Source organism: Oncorhynchus tshawytscha, unplaced genomic scaffold, assembly GCF_018296145.1.
Source record: "Oncorhynchus tshawytscha isolate Ot180627B unplaced genomic scaffold, Otsh_v2.0 Un_contig_2903_pilon_pilon, whole genome shotgun sequence".
Lineage (NCBI taxonomy): Eukaryota > Metazoa > Chordata > Actinopteri > Salmoniformes > Salmonidae > Oncorhynchus > Oncorhynchus tshawytscha.
Genome location: NW_024609804.1, coordinates 425,124 through 438,836, shown reverse-complemented (window position 1 = coordinate 438,836; position 13,713 = coordinate 425,124). Strand labels below are relative to the sequence as shown.

General features: G+C 41.5%; 1 protein-coding gene across 6 annotated transcripts in view; it reads left to right on the top strand.

Annotated features, from left to right (window-relative positions):
• LOC112239018 (zinc finger protein OZF-like) overlaps positions 1-13,713 on the top strand; it is a 139,173-nt gene that overhangs the window by 83,215 nt on the left and 42,245 nt on the right. For 2 of the 6 annotated variants that reach the window (XM_042318345.1, XM_042318343.1), the window contains one exon: positions 6,659-6,680. In XM_042318345.1, coding sequence (XP_042174279.1) covers positions 6,659-6,680 — 22 coding nt within the window. Of the gene's footprint in view, positions 1-35; positions 67-217; positions 273-3,082; positions 3,317-6,658; positions 6,681-13,713 lie in introns of those variants that run through there. The other 4 variants (XM_042318349.1, XM_042318344.1, XM_042318342.1 and 1 more) reach the window with 4 other exon arrangements.

Sequence of the window (13,713 nt, the reverse complement as noted above, 5' to 3'; positions counted from 1 at the left end):
CAATAACTTTAGTCTTTTTCTCTTTATTACTACAGGCCGACTCAGATTAAGTCTGAGGCCGGTAACATCAACAGTGAGGACAAACCCAGCCTGCCTCTCTCCTTCCAAACTGAGTCCAAACCTACAGTCACTGGGTCCTGATTGTGACAGTGGAGCCCAGTTTGCACTACAGGATCCAGAGATGGCATCAGTGAAGCTGGAAGACTGCAGTCAAACACTGGAGCTGAATATTGACATTAAAGATGAAGAAGAGGAGGAGAAGATTAGTCATGGTAAGAGCAGGTTCTGTCTGTCCAAGTTTGTTTACTGGCATAGAGCAGTGGGGTGGAGACACTTGCAGAAGTTGGCCTTTTATGGTAAGAGCAGGTTTCATCTAACTAAGTTTGTTGTTCATTACAACTTCCCACTGTATGAAAAGTTGCAGTAGAACTGTTTCATGATGAACTGTTTCAATGAGAAGGTAGATGTTATTTAATGGTACTCAGACTTGTATGGATGACACCAGTATTGCCAGCATTTGTTTTATTCACTGGATCATCTGGAGTGTTCAGAGTGTAGACTAAAGAAGTGAAGTGAACAAACTGCCAGTGTTTTAAAGTTCTATGAAATTAGTCTGTGTAGTTTCTAACCCTTGTGATTTTATTTTTTTAAATTTTATTTCACCTTTATTTAACCAGGTAGGCTAGTTGAGAACAAGTTCTCATTTGCAACTGCGACCTGGCCAAGATAAAGCATAGCAGTGTGAGCAGACAACACAGACTTACACATGGAATAAACAATTAACAAGTCAATAACACAGTAGAAAACAAAGGGGGGAGTCTATATACAATGTGTGCAAAAGGCATGAGGAGGTAGGCGAATAATTACAATTTTGCAGATTAACACTGGAGTGATAAATGATCAGATGGTCATGTACAGGTAGAGATATTGGTGTGCAAAAGAGCAGAAAAGTAAATAAATAAAAACAGTATGGGGATGAGGTAGGTGAAAATGGGTGGGCTATTTACCAATAGACTATGTACAGCTGCAGCGATCTGTTAGCTGCTCAGATAGCTGATGTTTGAAGTTGGTGATGGAGATAAAAGTCTCCAACTTCAGCGATTTTTGCAATTTGTTCCAGTCACAGGCAGCAGAGTACTGGAACGAAAGGCGGCCAAATGAGGTGTTGGCTTTAGGGATGATCAGTGAGATACACCTGCCGGAGCGCGTGCTACGGATGGGTGTTGCCATCGTGACCAGTGAACTGAGATAAGGCGGAGCTTTACCTAGCATGGACTTGTAGATGACCTGGAGCCAGTGGGTCTGGCGAAATATGTAACGAGGGCCAGCCGACTAGAGCATACAGGTCGCAGTGGTGGGTGGTATAAGGTGCTTTAGTGACAAAACGGATGGCACTGTGATAGACTGCATCCAGTTTGCTGAGTAGAGTGTTGGAAGCCATTTTGTAGATGACATCGCCAAAGTCGAGGATCGGTAGGATAGTCAGTTTTACTAGGGTAAGCTTGGCAGTGAAGGAGGCTTTGTTGCGGAATAGAAAGCCGACTCTTGATTTGATTTTCGATTGGAGATGTTTGATATGAGTCTGGAAGGAGAGTTTGCAGTCTAGCCAGACACCTAGATACTTATAGATGTCCACATATTCAAGGTCGGAACCATCCAGGGTGGTGATGCTAGTCGGGCATGCGGGTGCAGGCAGCGATCGGTTGAAAAGCATGCATTTGGTTTTACTAGCGTTTAAGAGCAGTTGGAGGCCACGGAAGGAGTGTTGTATGGCATTGAAGCTTGTTTGGAGGTTAGATAGCACAGTGTCCAATGACGGGCCGAAAGTATATAGAATGGTGTCGTCTGCGTAGAGGTGGATCAGGGAATCGCCCGCAGCAAGAGCAACATCATTGATATAAGCAGAGAAAAGAGTCGGCCCGAGAATTGAACCCTGTGGCACCCCCATAGAGACTGCCAGAGGACCGGACAGTGATAGTGAGTGGAGGATGATATAGCTCATAATTTTCATGACTTATGAGATACTTTTAGAATAGTTTTATTCCCCATTGTATTGCACAGCCTACTGATATGAATACATACTGTAACGACCCTTATAAGCGCGTAAATCAGCCACACGAGCATGACTACTGATATGAATACATACAGTACAAGCCTACTGACATTTGCAACTTGACTTTTTCCACATTTTTTACGTTACAGCCTTTTTCTAAATGGATTAAATAAATGTTTCTCATCAATCTACACACAATACACCATAATGACAAAGCAAAAACAGGTTTTTATAAATGTTTTCACATTTATAAAATATTTAAAACAGAAAACTTATTTACATAAGTTCATAAGTTGATCATCCTTGCTGTTTCTACAACTTGATTGTTTTTAACCTGTGGTAAATTCAGTTGATTGGACATGATTTGGAAAGGCACACACTTGTCTATATAAGGTCCCACAGTTGACAGTGCATGTCAGAGCTAAAACTAAGCCATGAGGTTGAAGGAATTGTCCGTAGAGCTCCATGAAAGGAAAAATTCACAAGCTAGTAAAATGGCGGCGCCTACTCGATCTGCATCAACACACTTCAGTGTGGATGCAGCAGAGAGACAATTTTACGGTTGCACTGCTGTTTTGAAACCAAATGTAATGATTATCGGTTTTCTACATGTGTCATATTCAGACACATTCAGTTGTTTCTGTCTTCATCTATAAATGTTACTATGGTGTGAACAGGAAATATAATTGGTTTTTGAAGTAAAACAGTGAATACGAGGTTAAGTAAAATAGCACGTAGTGCTGCCAAAAACAAACTGTAACCTTGTACTAAATGGTTTTTGAGTCTTGTATGCATTTATCTACTACAGGTTAAGTATTAGCTCAAATGTATTATGAAGCTCCTGCACCTAAATATAAACAGTACCAGCACACAAAATGAGTATCGACAACTATTTCAGTCCAAGTCAAGCACTGAATTAGATAATTGAACAAGAAAAAAATAGAATATATTTTTAGAGAATGAAGAAAGTTCCAGAACTTATGACAATAATGTTTGTGTCCGTTTCTCTTATACCACTTTCTGACTCAGGTATGAGGCCGGTAACATCAACAGTGAGAACAAACCCAGCCTGCCTCTCTCCTTCCACACGGAGTCCAAACCTACAGTCACTGGGTCCTGATTGTGACAGTGGAGGCCAGTTTTTACAGCAGGATCCAGAGATGGCATCAGTGAAGCTGGAAGACTGCAGTCAAACCCTGGAGCTGAATGTCAACATTAAAGATGAAGAAGAGGAGGAGAAGATTGGGAAATCTGTTTCTCATGGTAAGAGCAGGTTCTATCTAACTAAGTTTGTTGTTCGTTCCAACTTCCCACTGTGTATGAAAAGTTGCAGTAGAATGAGTGTGTAGTTACTAATAACCCTTGTGATGTTGAGTTGATGATTTAGCTCATCATTTTCTTGACTTATGAGATACTTTAAAAGTTTTTTATTCCCCTTTTGTATTGCACAGCTTTCTTACATGAATACGTACAGGTAGCCTAGTGGTTAGAGAGTTGGCCAGTCAATTAAAGGCTGCTGGATCGAATGACAAGGTAAATATTGGTCGTTCTGGAGCAAAGCAGGTAACCCACTGTTCTGCCCCTGAGCAAAGCAGTGGAAGACACATAACCCACTGTTCCCTCTCCCATTCAGGCGCCTTCCTCGGAGATGTGGATGTCGATTATGGCAGCCCCCGCACCTCTCTGATTCAAAGCGGTTGGGTTAAATGTGGAAGACACATTTCAGTTGAATGCATTCAGTTGTACAGCTGACTAGGTATCCCCTCTCCCATTCAGGAAGTATTTAGACCCCTTGACTTCTTCCTCGTTTTGTTACGTTACAGCCTTATTCTAAGATTATATTTTTATATCAAATTTAACACTCATCAATCTACACACAATACCCCATATTGACAAAGCAAACAGGTTTTTAGAAATGTTTTCACATTTTATACTTAAAAAAACCCAAACTGAAATACCTTATTTACATAAGTATTCAGACCCTTTGCTATGAGACTCGACATTAAGCTCAGGTGCATCCTGTTTCCATTAGATATGTTTCTACAACTTGATTGTTGTCAACCTGTGGTAAATTCAATTGATTGGACAGGCGCACACCTGTCTATATAAGGTCCCACAGTTGACAGTGCATGTCAGAGTAAAAACCAAGCCATGAGGTCGAAGGAATTGTCCGTAGAGCTCAATGAAAGGAAAAATTCACAAGCTGGTAAAATGGCAGTCGGTTTGCGTCAACAGACTTCAGTGCAGGCAGTGAGGGTGCAGCAGAGAGACATTTTTACTGCTGTTTTGACGCTAAATGTTATGATTATTGGTTTTCTACATGTGTACAATTATTCAGACACATTTGTCCGTAGAACTCCATGAAAGGATTATGTCGAGGCACCGATCTAGGGGAGGGTACCAAAACATTACTGCAGTGTTTATTTGTTTTTTATTTAACTAGGCAAATCGGTTAAGAACACATTTTTATTATTCACTGACTGCCTAACCCGGACGATGCTGGGTCAATTGTGCGCCGCCCTATTGGACTCCCAATCACAGCCAGTACAGCCTGGAATCGAACCAGTGTCTGTAGTGATGCCTCAAGCACTGAGATGCAGTGCCTTCGACCGCTGCGCCACTCGGGAGCCCCTTGAAGTGTTGAATGTCCCCAAGAACACAGTGGCCTCCATCATTCATTGTTTAAAATGTTTTTACACATATTTATTAGTTCCAATTAGGACAATCAACAATTACAGAAATACTATTTTATTTTGGTGCAGCCAGAGGAATTGATTGAAATAGACGAAGGAATTTGGGCAGAATGAGTCATAATGATATTTATTCTACCAATAATAGATACAAGCAATGATGTCCATCTGTTGATGGATTATGTTGCATTTGTTACCATGGGTTCATAATTTGCTGAGCTCGAGCTAATTTCTGGTGTGATTTTAATACCAAGATATGTGAAACCTGGTTCTGTATTCACAAATAGATGCTGTACAACTGGATTCAGTATCTTGTTTGTTGAGGAAAAGGATGGAAGATTATTATTAAATTATTAATTAAATTGGAGAGGGAAGAGTTACCAACATTAATATATTCTTAGAATATCAGGCACGCTTTCACATTACGTTTTTTTAGGAGGCATGACAATTACAGAGGAATCCAAGTGTAATTACTCTGGTTTTATTAGGATTTTTACATTGCAAACAGTGGAAATCATTTTTCATGCCACGAGGTAGGTTACCTGATCCTGTCAAACGGGTTCCCGGAACGAAAGACTACAAAACTGAGAGGTGCGGTTGGATCCGGCTCAAATGAAGCACCAACCTTTTCATATTATGGGGTAGGGCCATCCCAAGGATCCCTGAATGCATGGACGGTTGCAACAAAGATTTTTTAAATAAATAAACCAAGATCGACCACAGTTGGTCGTTTCCAATGGGAACAGATGAGTCATAGTGGGCAGTGCCAAGCCCGAGCTCCTATTGGCGCATTCTAGCACAAATCCTGCATATTTCTGTTAGGGAACGCCTCTGTGAAGAACTTGTGTGCAATAACTCAATTCATCTCAGCGTTCCTTCTAAATAACGTGATTATTTAAAACTTTTGCAAAGGGTAAAGTCTACAAATCTTAGTCCACTCTGTTCATAACAGATTTTAGTTTTGGGAACAGAACTGTATTAAGATCAGATGTTTCATCGATTAGAACATTTGCAGAAAATCGGCCAAAATCCATCTCGTTCCATCTTCTCCCACTGCCGGCCAGTGGGCTTCCTCTCACTACCATATTTGGCAACGCTACGCGGATGCTTCAGTTATACTTCCGGTAAAATATCTGTCTCGTTGTTCTATCTGAGGCTGCACTGTGGTAGTGGAGGAACAGGAAGTTCCGGGCAGGCACACACCATTCTTGAGAATAAAGAAAGCCAGAACTGTGATGTTTGTTTAGCATGTTATTGGTTTTGTGTGAAATTCACAAGCTGGTAACACGGTGGCACCCATTCTATCTGCGTCAACAGACTTCTGTGCTGGTGCAGAGACAATTTCACGGTCGCACTACAGTTTTGAAGCTGAATGTAATGATTATCATGTGTTGTAGTATTCAGACACATTCAGTTTCTATATTTAGCTGTAAATTATGGTGTGAACGGGAAATGCGATTGGTTTATGATGTGAAGACAGTTATTCAGGGAAATAGTACATAATGCTGCTTAACAAACTGCAACCTTGTACTAAATGGTTTTTGAGTCATTTACGCATTTGGGAAATCTACTATAGGTTAAGTTAATTTACGTTGTGTAGACTAATTTTAAAGGGTGTACTTTGTCCAATTTGAACGAATTAATGTTTTGTTACCTACTTCATCTTTTGAAATGAGATGGACAGGAGATTGGACAGGATGTGAGTACCGGCACCTCAAATTTCTAGTGTTTGAGCTCATGTTCCCCTTATAGAATATTAGCTCAACAGTATTGTGGAGCTGCTGCACCTAAATATAAACAGTACCGGCACCTATTTCAGTCCAAGTCAAACACTGAATTAAATAATTGAACCAAAATAAATATAATATATATTTTAAAGTGCCTGAACTGTCAAGACAATTTTTTGTTACTATAGGACGACTAGAATTAAGTCTGAAGCCGATAACATCCACAGTGAGGACAAACCCAGCCTGCCTCTCTCCTTCCACATTGAGTCCAAACCTACAGTTACTGGGTCCTGATAATGACAGTGGAGCCCAGTTTGCTCTGCAGGATCCAGAGATGGCATCAGTGAAGCTGGAAGACTGCAGTCAAACACTTGAGCTGAATGTCAACATTAAAGATGAAGAAGAGGAGGAGAAGATTGGGAAATCTCTTTCTCATGGTAACAGCAGGTTCTATCTAACTAAGTTTGTGTTATTCGTTCCAACTTCCCACTGTGCATGAAAAGTTGCAGATTAACTTTTTTAATGAGAAGGTAGATGTTATTTCATGCTAATGACACTTGCATGGTTTGACACCAGTATTGCCAGCATTTGTTTTATTCACTGGGCTGTCTGGAGTGATCAGAGAGGAGACGTGAAGTAGACAATCTGCCAGTGTTTTAAAGTTCTATGAAATGAGTCTGAGTCTTCTGATGTTGTTCACACAGGAGACCATGTTGAGACATTCTCTACATCCAGAGAGAAACAGCAGGAAGATCACAGAGCTAAGAGGTCTCATCACTGCCCACATTGTGAGGAGATTTTCCCATTTCTATCAAAGCTAAAAATACACCTAAAAATACACACAGGAGAGAATCTGTATTCCTGTACTGACTGTGGGAAGAGATTCACAACATCAAAGGCTCTGACAGTTCATCAGAGAGTGCACACTGGAGAGAAGCCTTACTCCTGCTCTGACTGTGGGAAGAGTTTCTCTCGACTGGGCCACTTAAAAAGACATGAACATATACATACAGGAGTGAAGCCTTACTCCTGCTCTGACTGTGTAAAATGCTACACAACATCAGCTGAGCTAAAACTTCATCAAAGAAAAATACACCTAAAAATACACACAGAGTCCGCACACTGTGGGAAGAGATTCAGCTCTGACAGTTCATCAGAGAGTGCCACTGCTCTGCTCTGACTGTGGGAAGAGTTTCTCTCGACAGGGCCACTTAAAAAGACATGAACATATACATACAGGAATGAAGCCTTACTCCTGCTCTGACTGTGTAAAATGCTACACAACATCAGCTGAGCTAAAACTTCATCAGAGAGTGCACACTGTAGAGAAGCCTTACTCCTGCTCTGACTGTGGGAAGAGTTTCTCTCGACAGGGTTTTTTAAAAGCACATGAATTTATACATACAGGAGTGAAGCCTTATTCCTGCTCTGACTGTGGGAAGATGTTCTCTCAATTGGGCAACTTAAAAACACATGAACGTATACATACAGGAGTGAAGCCTTACGCCTGCTCTGACTGTGTAAAATGCTTCAGAACATCAACTGAGCAAAAAGTCCATCAGAGAACACACACAGGAGAGAAGCCTTACTCCTGCTCTGACTGTGTAAAATCCTTCACAACATCAACTGAGCTAAAAGTCCATCAGAGAACACACACAGGTGAAAAGCCTTACTCCTGCTCTGACTGTGGAAAGAGTTTCTCTCAATTGTGCCACTTAAAAAGACACCAAGGTAAACATGAAGGAGAGAAGCCTTGACACTGATCTGACTGTTGAAAATGTTTTAAAACAGCTGAGATAAAAGGTTATCAGAGAACAGACACCGGAGAGAAGCCTTATAACTCTTCTTAATTTGCCAAGAGTAACTTGATTGAAAGTCAAAGTATTTGGTTATAAATGTACCTTAGTATCAAAAGTGAATCATTTAAAATTCCTTAAATGAACCTTTACGCAATGGGTGTCCCTTAACCGGGACGGTTGTTGCTAACTTCTCCAATGTGACTAGAATTATGTTGTATACAACAGCCAACTTTCCAGGACATAGACATGTCTTTACAGTGGGGCAAAAAAGTATTTAGTCAGCCACCAATTGTGCAAGTTCTCCCACTTAAAAAGATGAGAGGCCTGTAATTTTCATCATAGGTACACTTCAACTATGACAGACAAAATGAGAATAAGAATCACATTGTAGGCTTTTTTTAATGAATTTATTTGCAAATTATGGTGGAAAATAAGTATTTGGTCGCCAACAAACAAGCAAGATTTCTGGCTCTTGCAGACCTGTAACTTCTTCTTTAAGAGGCTCCTCTATCCTCCACTCGTTACCTGTATTAATGGCACCTGTTTGAACTTGTTAACAGTATAAAATACCCTGTCCACAACCTCAAACAGTCACACTCCAAACTCCACTATGGCCAAGACCAAAGGGCTGTCAAAGGACACCAGAAACAAAATTGTAGACCTGCACCAGGCTGGGAAGACTGAGTCTGCAATAGGTAAGCAGCTTGGTTTGAAGAAATCAACTGTGGGAGCAATTATTAGGAAATGGAAAACATACAAGACCACTGATAATCTCCCTCGATCTGGGGCTCCACGCAAGATCTCACCCCGTGGGGTCAAAATGATCACAAGAACGGTGAGCAAAAATTCCAGAACCACACGGGGGGATCTACTGAATGACCTGCAGAGAGCTGGGACAAAGTAACAAAGCCTACCATCAGTAACACACTACGGCGCCAGGGAATCAAATCCTTCAGTGCCAGACGTGTACCCCTGCTTAAGCCAGTACATGTCCAGGCCCGTCTGAAGTTTGCTAGAGAGCATTTGGATGATTCAGAAGAAGATTGGGAGAATGTCATATGGTCAGATGAAACCAAAATAGAACTTTTTGGTAAAAACTCAACTCGTCGTGTTTGTAGGACAAAGAATGCTGAGTTGCATCCAAAGAACACCATACCTACTGTGAAGCATGGGGGTGGAAACATCATGCTTTGGGGCTGTTTTTCTGCAAAGGGACCAGGACGACTGATCCGTGTAAAGGAAAGAATGAATGGGGCTATGTATCGTGAGATTTTGAGTGAAAACCTCCTTCCATCAGCAAGGGTATTGAAGATGAAACGTGGCTGGGTCTTTCAGCATGACAATTATCCCAAACACACCGCCCGGGCAACGAAGGAGTGGCTTCGTAAGAAGTATTTCAAAGTCCTGGAGTGGCCTAGCCAGTCTCCAGATCTCAACACCATAGAAAATCTTTGGAGGGAGTTGAAAGTCCGTGTTGCCCAGCAACAGCCCCAAAACATCACTGCTCTAGAGGAGATCTGCATGGAGGAATGGGCCAAAATACCAGCAACAGTGTGTGAAAACTTACAGAAAACGTTTGGCCTCTGTCATTGCCAACAAAGGGTATATAACAAAGTATTGAGAAACTTTTGTTATTGACCAAATACTTATTTTCCACCAAAATTTGCTAATAAATTCATAAAAAATCCTACAATGTGATTTTCTGGATTTTTTTTTCTCTCATTTTGTCTGTCATAGTTGAAGTGTACCTATGATGAAACTTACAGGCCTCTCATCTTTTTAAGTAGGAGAACTTGCACAATTGGTGGCTGACTAAATACTTTTTTGCCCCACTGTATATAGGCAGAAAGCTTAAATTCTTGTTAATCTTCTGCAGTGTCCAATTTAACAGTAGCTATTACAGTGACAAAATACCGTGCTATTTTTTGAGGAGAGTGCACAACAACTTTTATCATGGCAACTGGTATAATACATTCACCTCTGAAGGTCAATACTGTACTTGCATTCAGTAATCTTGCTTTGATTTGTCATCCTGAGGGAGATTAAATAATAAAAAGATAAAATGTAGCATAGTTTAATTTGCTTAAATTGTATTTTTATGTTCAAATGTAGCAACTGGGTTCTACATTTTGAACCCCTGTTGTCTCTGGCTGCACACCCACCCTGCCCAGCCATCTAGCTGTGGAAGTTAGTGTATAAGCTAATGATCCATCATGTATGACATTCCTGGCAGTGTGTAAACTTAAATGTTTTATTACCATAGCATTTTTGTAAGTAATTGTATCAGTTGACCAATTCAGCACATTTGGGGAAACTCCTGGCAGACTTGATGCAGTGCAGTAATGTAATTCTTTACTGGATCAGTCAGAAACATTGCACACTGCTGCCCAAAATCTAAATTACACCTAGACTCCAATCTGAAAGTATGTATTTTCCTGTTATTTTACCAGGTAAGTTGACTGAGAACACCTTCTCATTTACAGCAACGACCTGGGGAATAGTTACAGGGGATGAATGAGCCAATTGTAAACTGGGGATTATTAGGTGACCATGATGGTTTGAGGGCCAGATTAGGAATTGAGCCAGGACACCAGGGTTAACACCCCTAAATGCCATGGGATCTTTAATGACCTCAGAGAGTCAGGACACCTGTTTTAAAGTCCCATCTGAAAGACAGCACCCAACACAGGGCAGTGTCACAGCATTGGGATATTATTTTAGACTAGAGGAAAGAGTGCCTCCTATTGGCCCTCCAACACCACTTCCAGCAGCATCTGGTCTGCCATCCAGGGACTGACCAGGACCAACCCTTGGCCCTCCAACACCACTTCCAGCAGCATCTGGTCTGCCATCCAGGGACTGACCAGGACCAACCCTGCTTAGCTTCAGAAGCAAGCCAGCTGCATCTGTTCTCCCATCCAGGGACTGACCAGGACCAACCCTGCTTAGCTTCAGAAGCAAGCCAGCAGCATCTGGTCTCCCATCCAGGGACTGACCAGGACCAACCCTGCTTAGCTTCAGAAGCAAGCCAGCAGCATCTGGTCTCCCATCCAGGGACTGACCAGGACCAACCCTGCTTAGCTTCAGAAGCAAGCCAGCAGTGGGATGCAGGGTGGTATGCTGCTGGCTATATGGCCTTTCTCTTGCATTTCAAATATGAAAAAGAAAAACACTGTTTTTTTGTTAGTATTATATTTGACCAGATCTAATGTGTTATTCTCCTACATTCATTTCACATTTCCTCAAACTTCAAATGGTAGCAAGAATATGCATATCCTTCAGGTGCTGAGCTACAAGCAGTTAGATTTGGGTATGTATTTTTATGGCGAAAATGATTTTTTTTTTTTTTTTTAAGTGGTACAATCCTTAAGAAGTTAAGCAAACCAGACGGCACAATTGTGTTTTATTTTTTATATTACGGGTAACCAGGGGCACACTAACACCATTTACAAGCCAAGCATTTGTGTTTAGTGAGTCTGCCAGATCAGGGCAGTGGGGAGGACCAGAGATGTTATCTTGATAAGTGCATGAATTGGACCATTTTCTGTTATGCTAATCATAAAAAATGTAAAGAATAATTTTGGGTGTCAAGGAAAATGTTTGGGGTAAAAAGTACATTATTTACTTTGGGAATTTGCCACAGGATGTCTAAACATCATTACCAATCAGGTACATTCCTTCATGGCAGCAGTGTATCCATCTGCAAATGGATTCTTTCAGCAGGATTATGTCTTATGCCACAAGGTTTGTCCAGGAATGGTTCCAATAACATTACTTCTTTGTCCATCTGTGGGAGGAGATGGAAGGAGCTATTCGGAGTAGATCCATTCGCAGCCAACTTGACACAATTGTGGGAAGCATTGGAGTCGACATGGACCAGCATCCATTTGGAACGCACACAACACCTTGGACAGTCTATGCCCCGACGATTTGAGGCTGTTCTGAGGGCAAAGGGGGGGTGCAACTCAATATTAGGAAGGTGTTTCAAATATTTTGTACTAGGGATGCACCGATATGGCATTTTTGGCCAATACGATATCCCAATATTTTCCTTGCCGAAAGAACGATACCGATTTACCATTTACTTTTAAGCATTTTAGCACAGTTAAATAGTTAACGGATGCAGCTCTGCAAGAGGCGTCACTACAGTCCCTGGTTTGAATCCTGGCTGTATCAAATCCGGATGTGATTGAGAGTCCCATAGGGCCGGGCACAATTGGCCCAGTGTCGTCCGGGGTAGGCCGTCCTTGTAAATGAGCATTTTGTTCTTAACCGATTTGCCTAGTTAAGTAAAGGTTACACACACCATACCACACCACACCGACCAAACAGTTATTTTGTTGGCATTTACGTATGTCCCCATTACCAGTAAAACATCATCAAAACCGATTTATTTCATTTGCTGTGCTGTTTCTTTGTTCAGTCGTTTCATTCTCAACCAGGATTTCATCATACATGTCAAGCAGTGAAGTTTCAGCTGTCTGTCCGTAGCCTCTCTTCCTCGTGTGCTCTTTCACTGTCCGTTTCCATCTTGTCCAGCTGTTTATGTAACATGAACCCTGTTACTTGTCTGCATCGAAGTAGCGGTCCTTGTACCGAGCATGATGGCGACACAGTAAAGAGGCTCAGAGAGAATGCCATCGAATCGCTTGTTCACAGCATCAAGTACTTTTGTAAATTAACCCCACGGTCTGTGTCGGGCAGTTTGGTTGAGCAGGGGTTTCAATGCCATGACAGAGGGTAATTTTACCTTTATTAAAAAAAACAATAATAATAATAAATAAATAAACCTTACGGTTACTAGTCCAATGCACTAACCACTAGGCTACCCTGCCGCCCCGTATCATTTCTGCTGCAGTTGCAATAGGGCTTTCCTCAGTACGAAATCCTCATCGACCCACTGTGCTGTCAGACTCAGTATGCTCGTGGGGCTGACATCGCTGGTCCAAATATCAGTTGTGAAGCTAATATCAGTGACACCCATAGATGTGCGTTTTAACAATTCTGTGTAACTCCGGTAGGGCACCATATGAAAAATACTGTGTTCTGGGGATTGACCAGTCGGCGAAAGCCAACGTCATCCACGACAGAGGACGGTTGATTGTCAAGGGCAATGAATTCCATTATCTTGGCGTTAACGGATTTCGCCTTTGAGTTGTCTCGCTGAAATTTTCTTACTCTTTCAAATGACTGCTTGACTTGAACTTGTTTAGTTGTTGGAAGTGTGCGCTTAGTATTTTTCTGCTTTTGTTCTGAGTCGTGCTGTATTTTTAGTGGCGTCATTACGTCATCTACCAAGGTTATATAGGTATGCATGTCTACTTTGACATCGGTTTTTCACATCCGCATTAAATCGGGCCGATGTTGGCATTTTTAGCTATTATCGTCCGATTCCGATATGCTTAACGATATATTGTGCATCCCTATTTTGTACACTCCGTGTA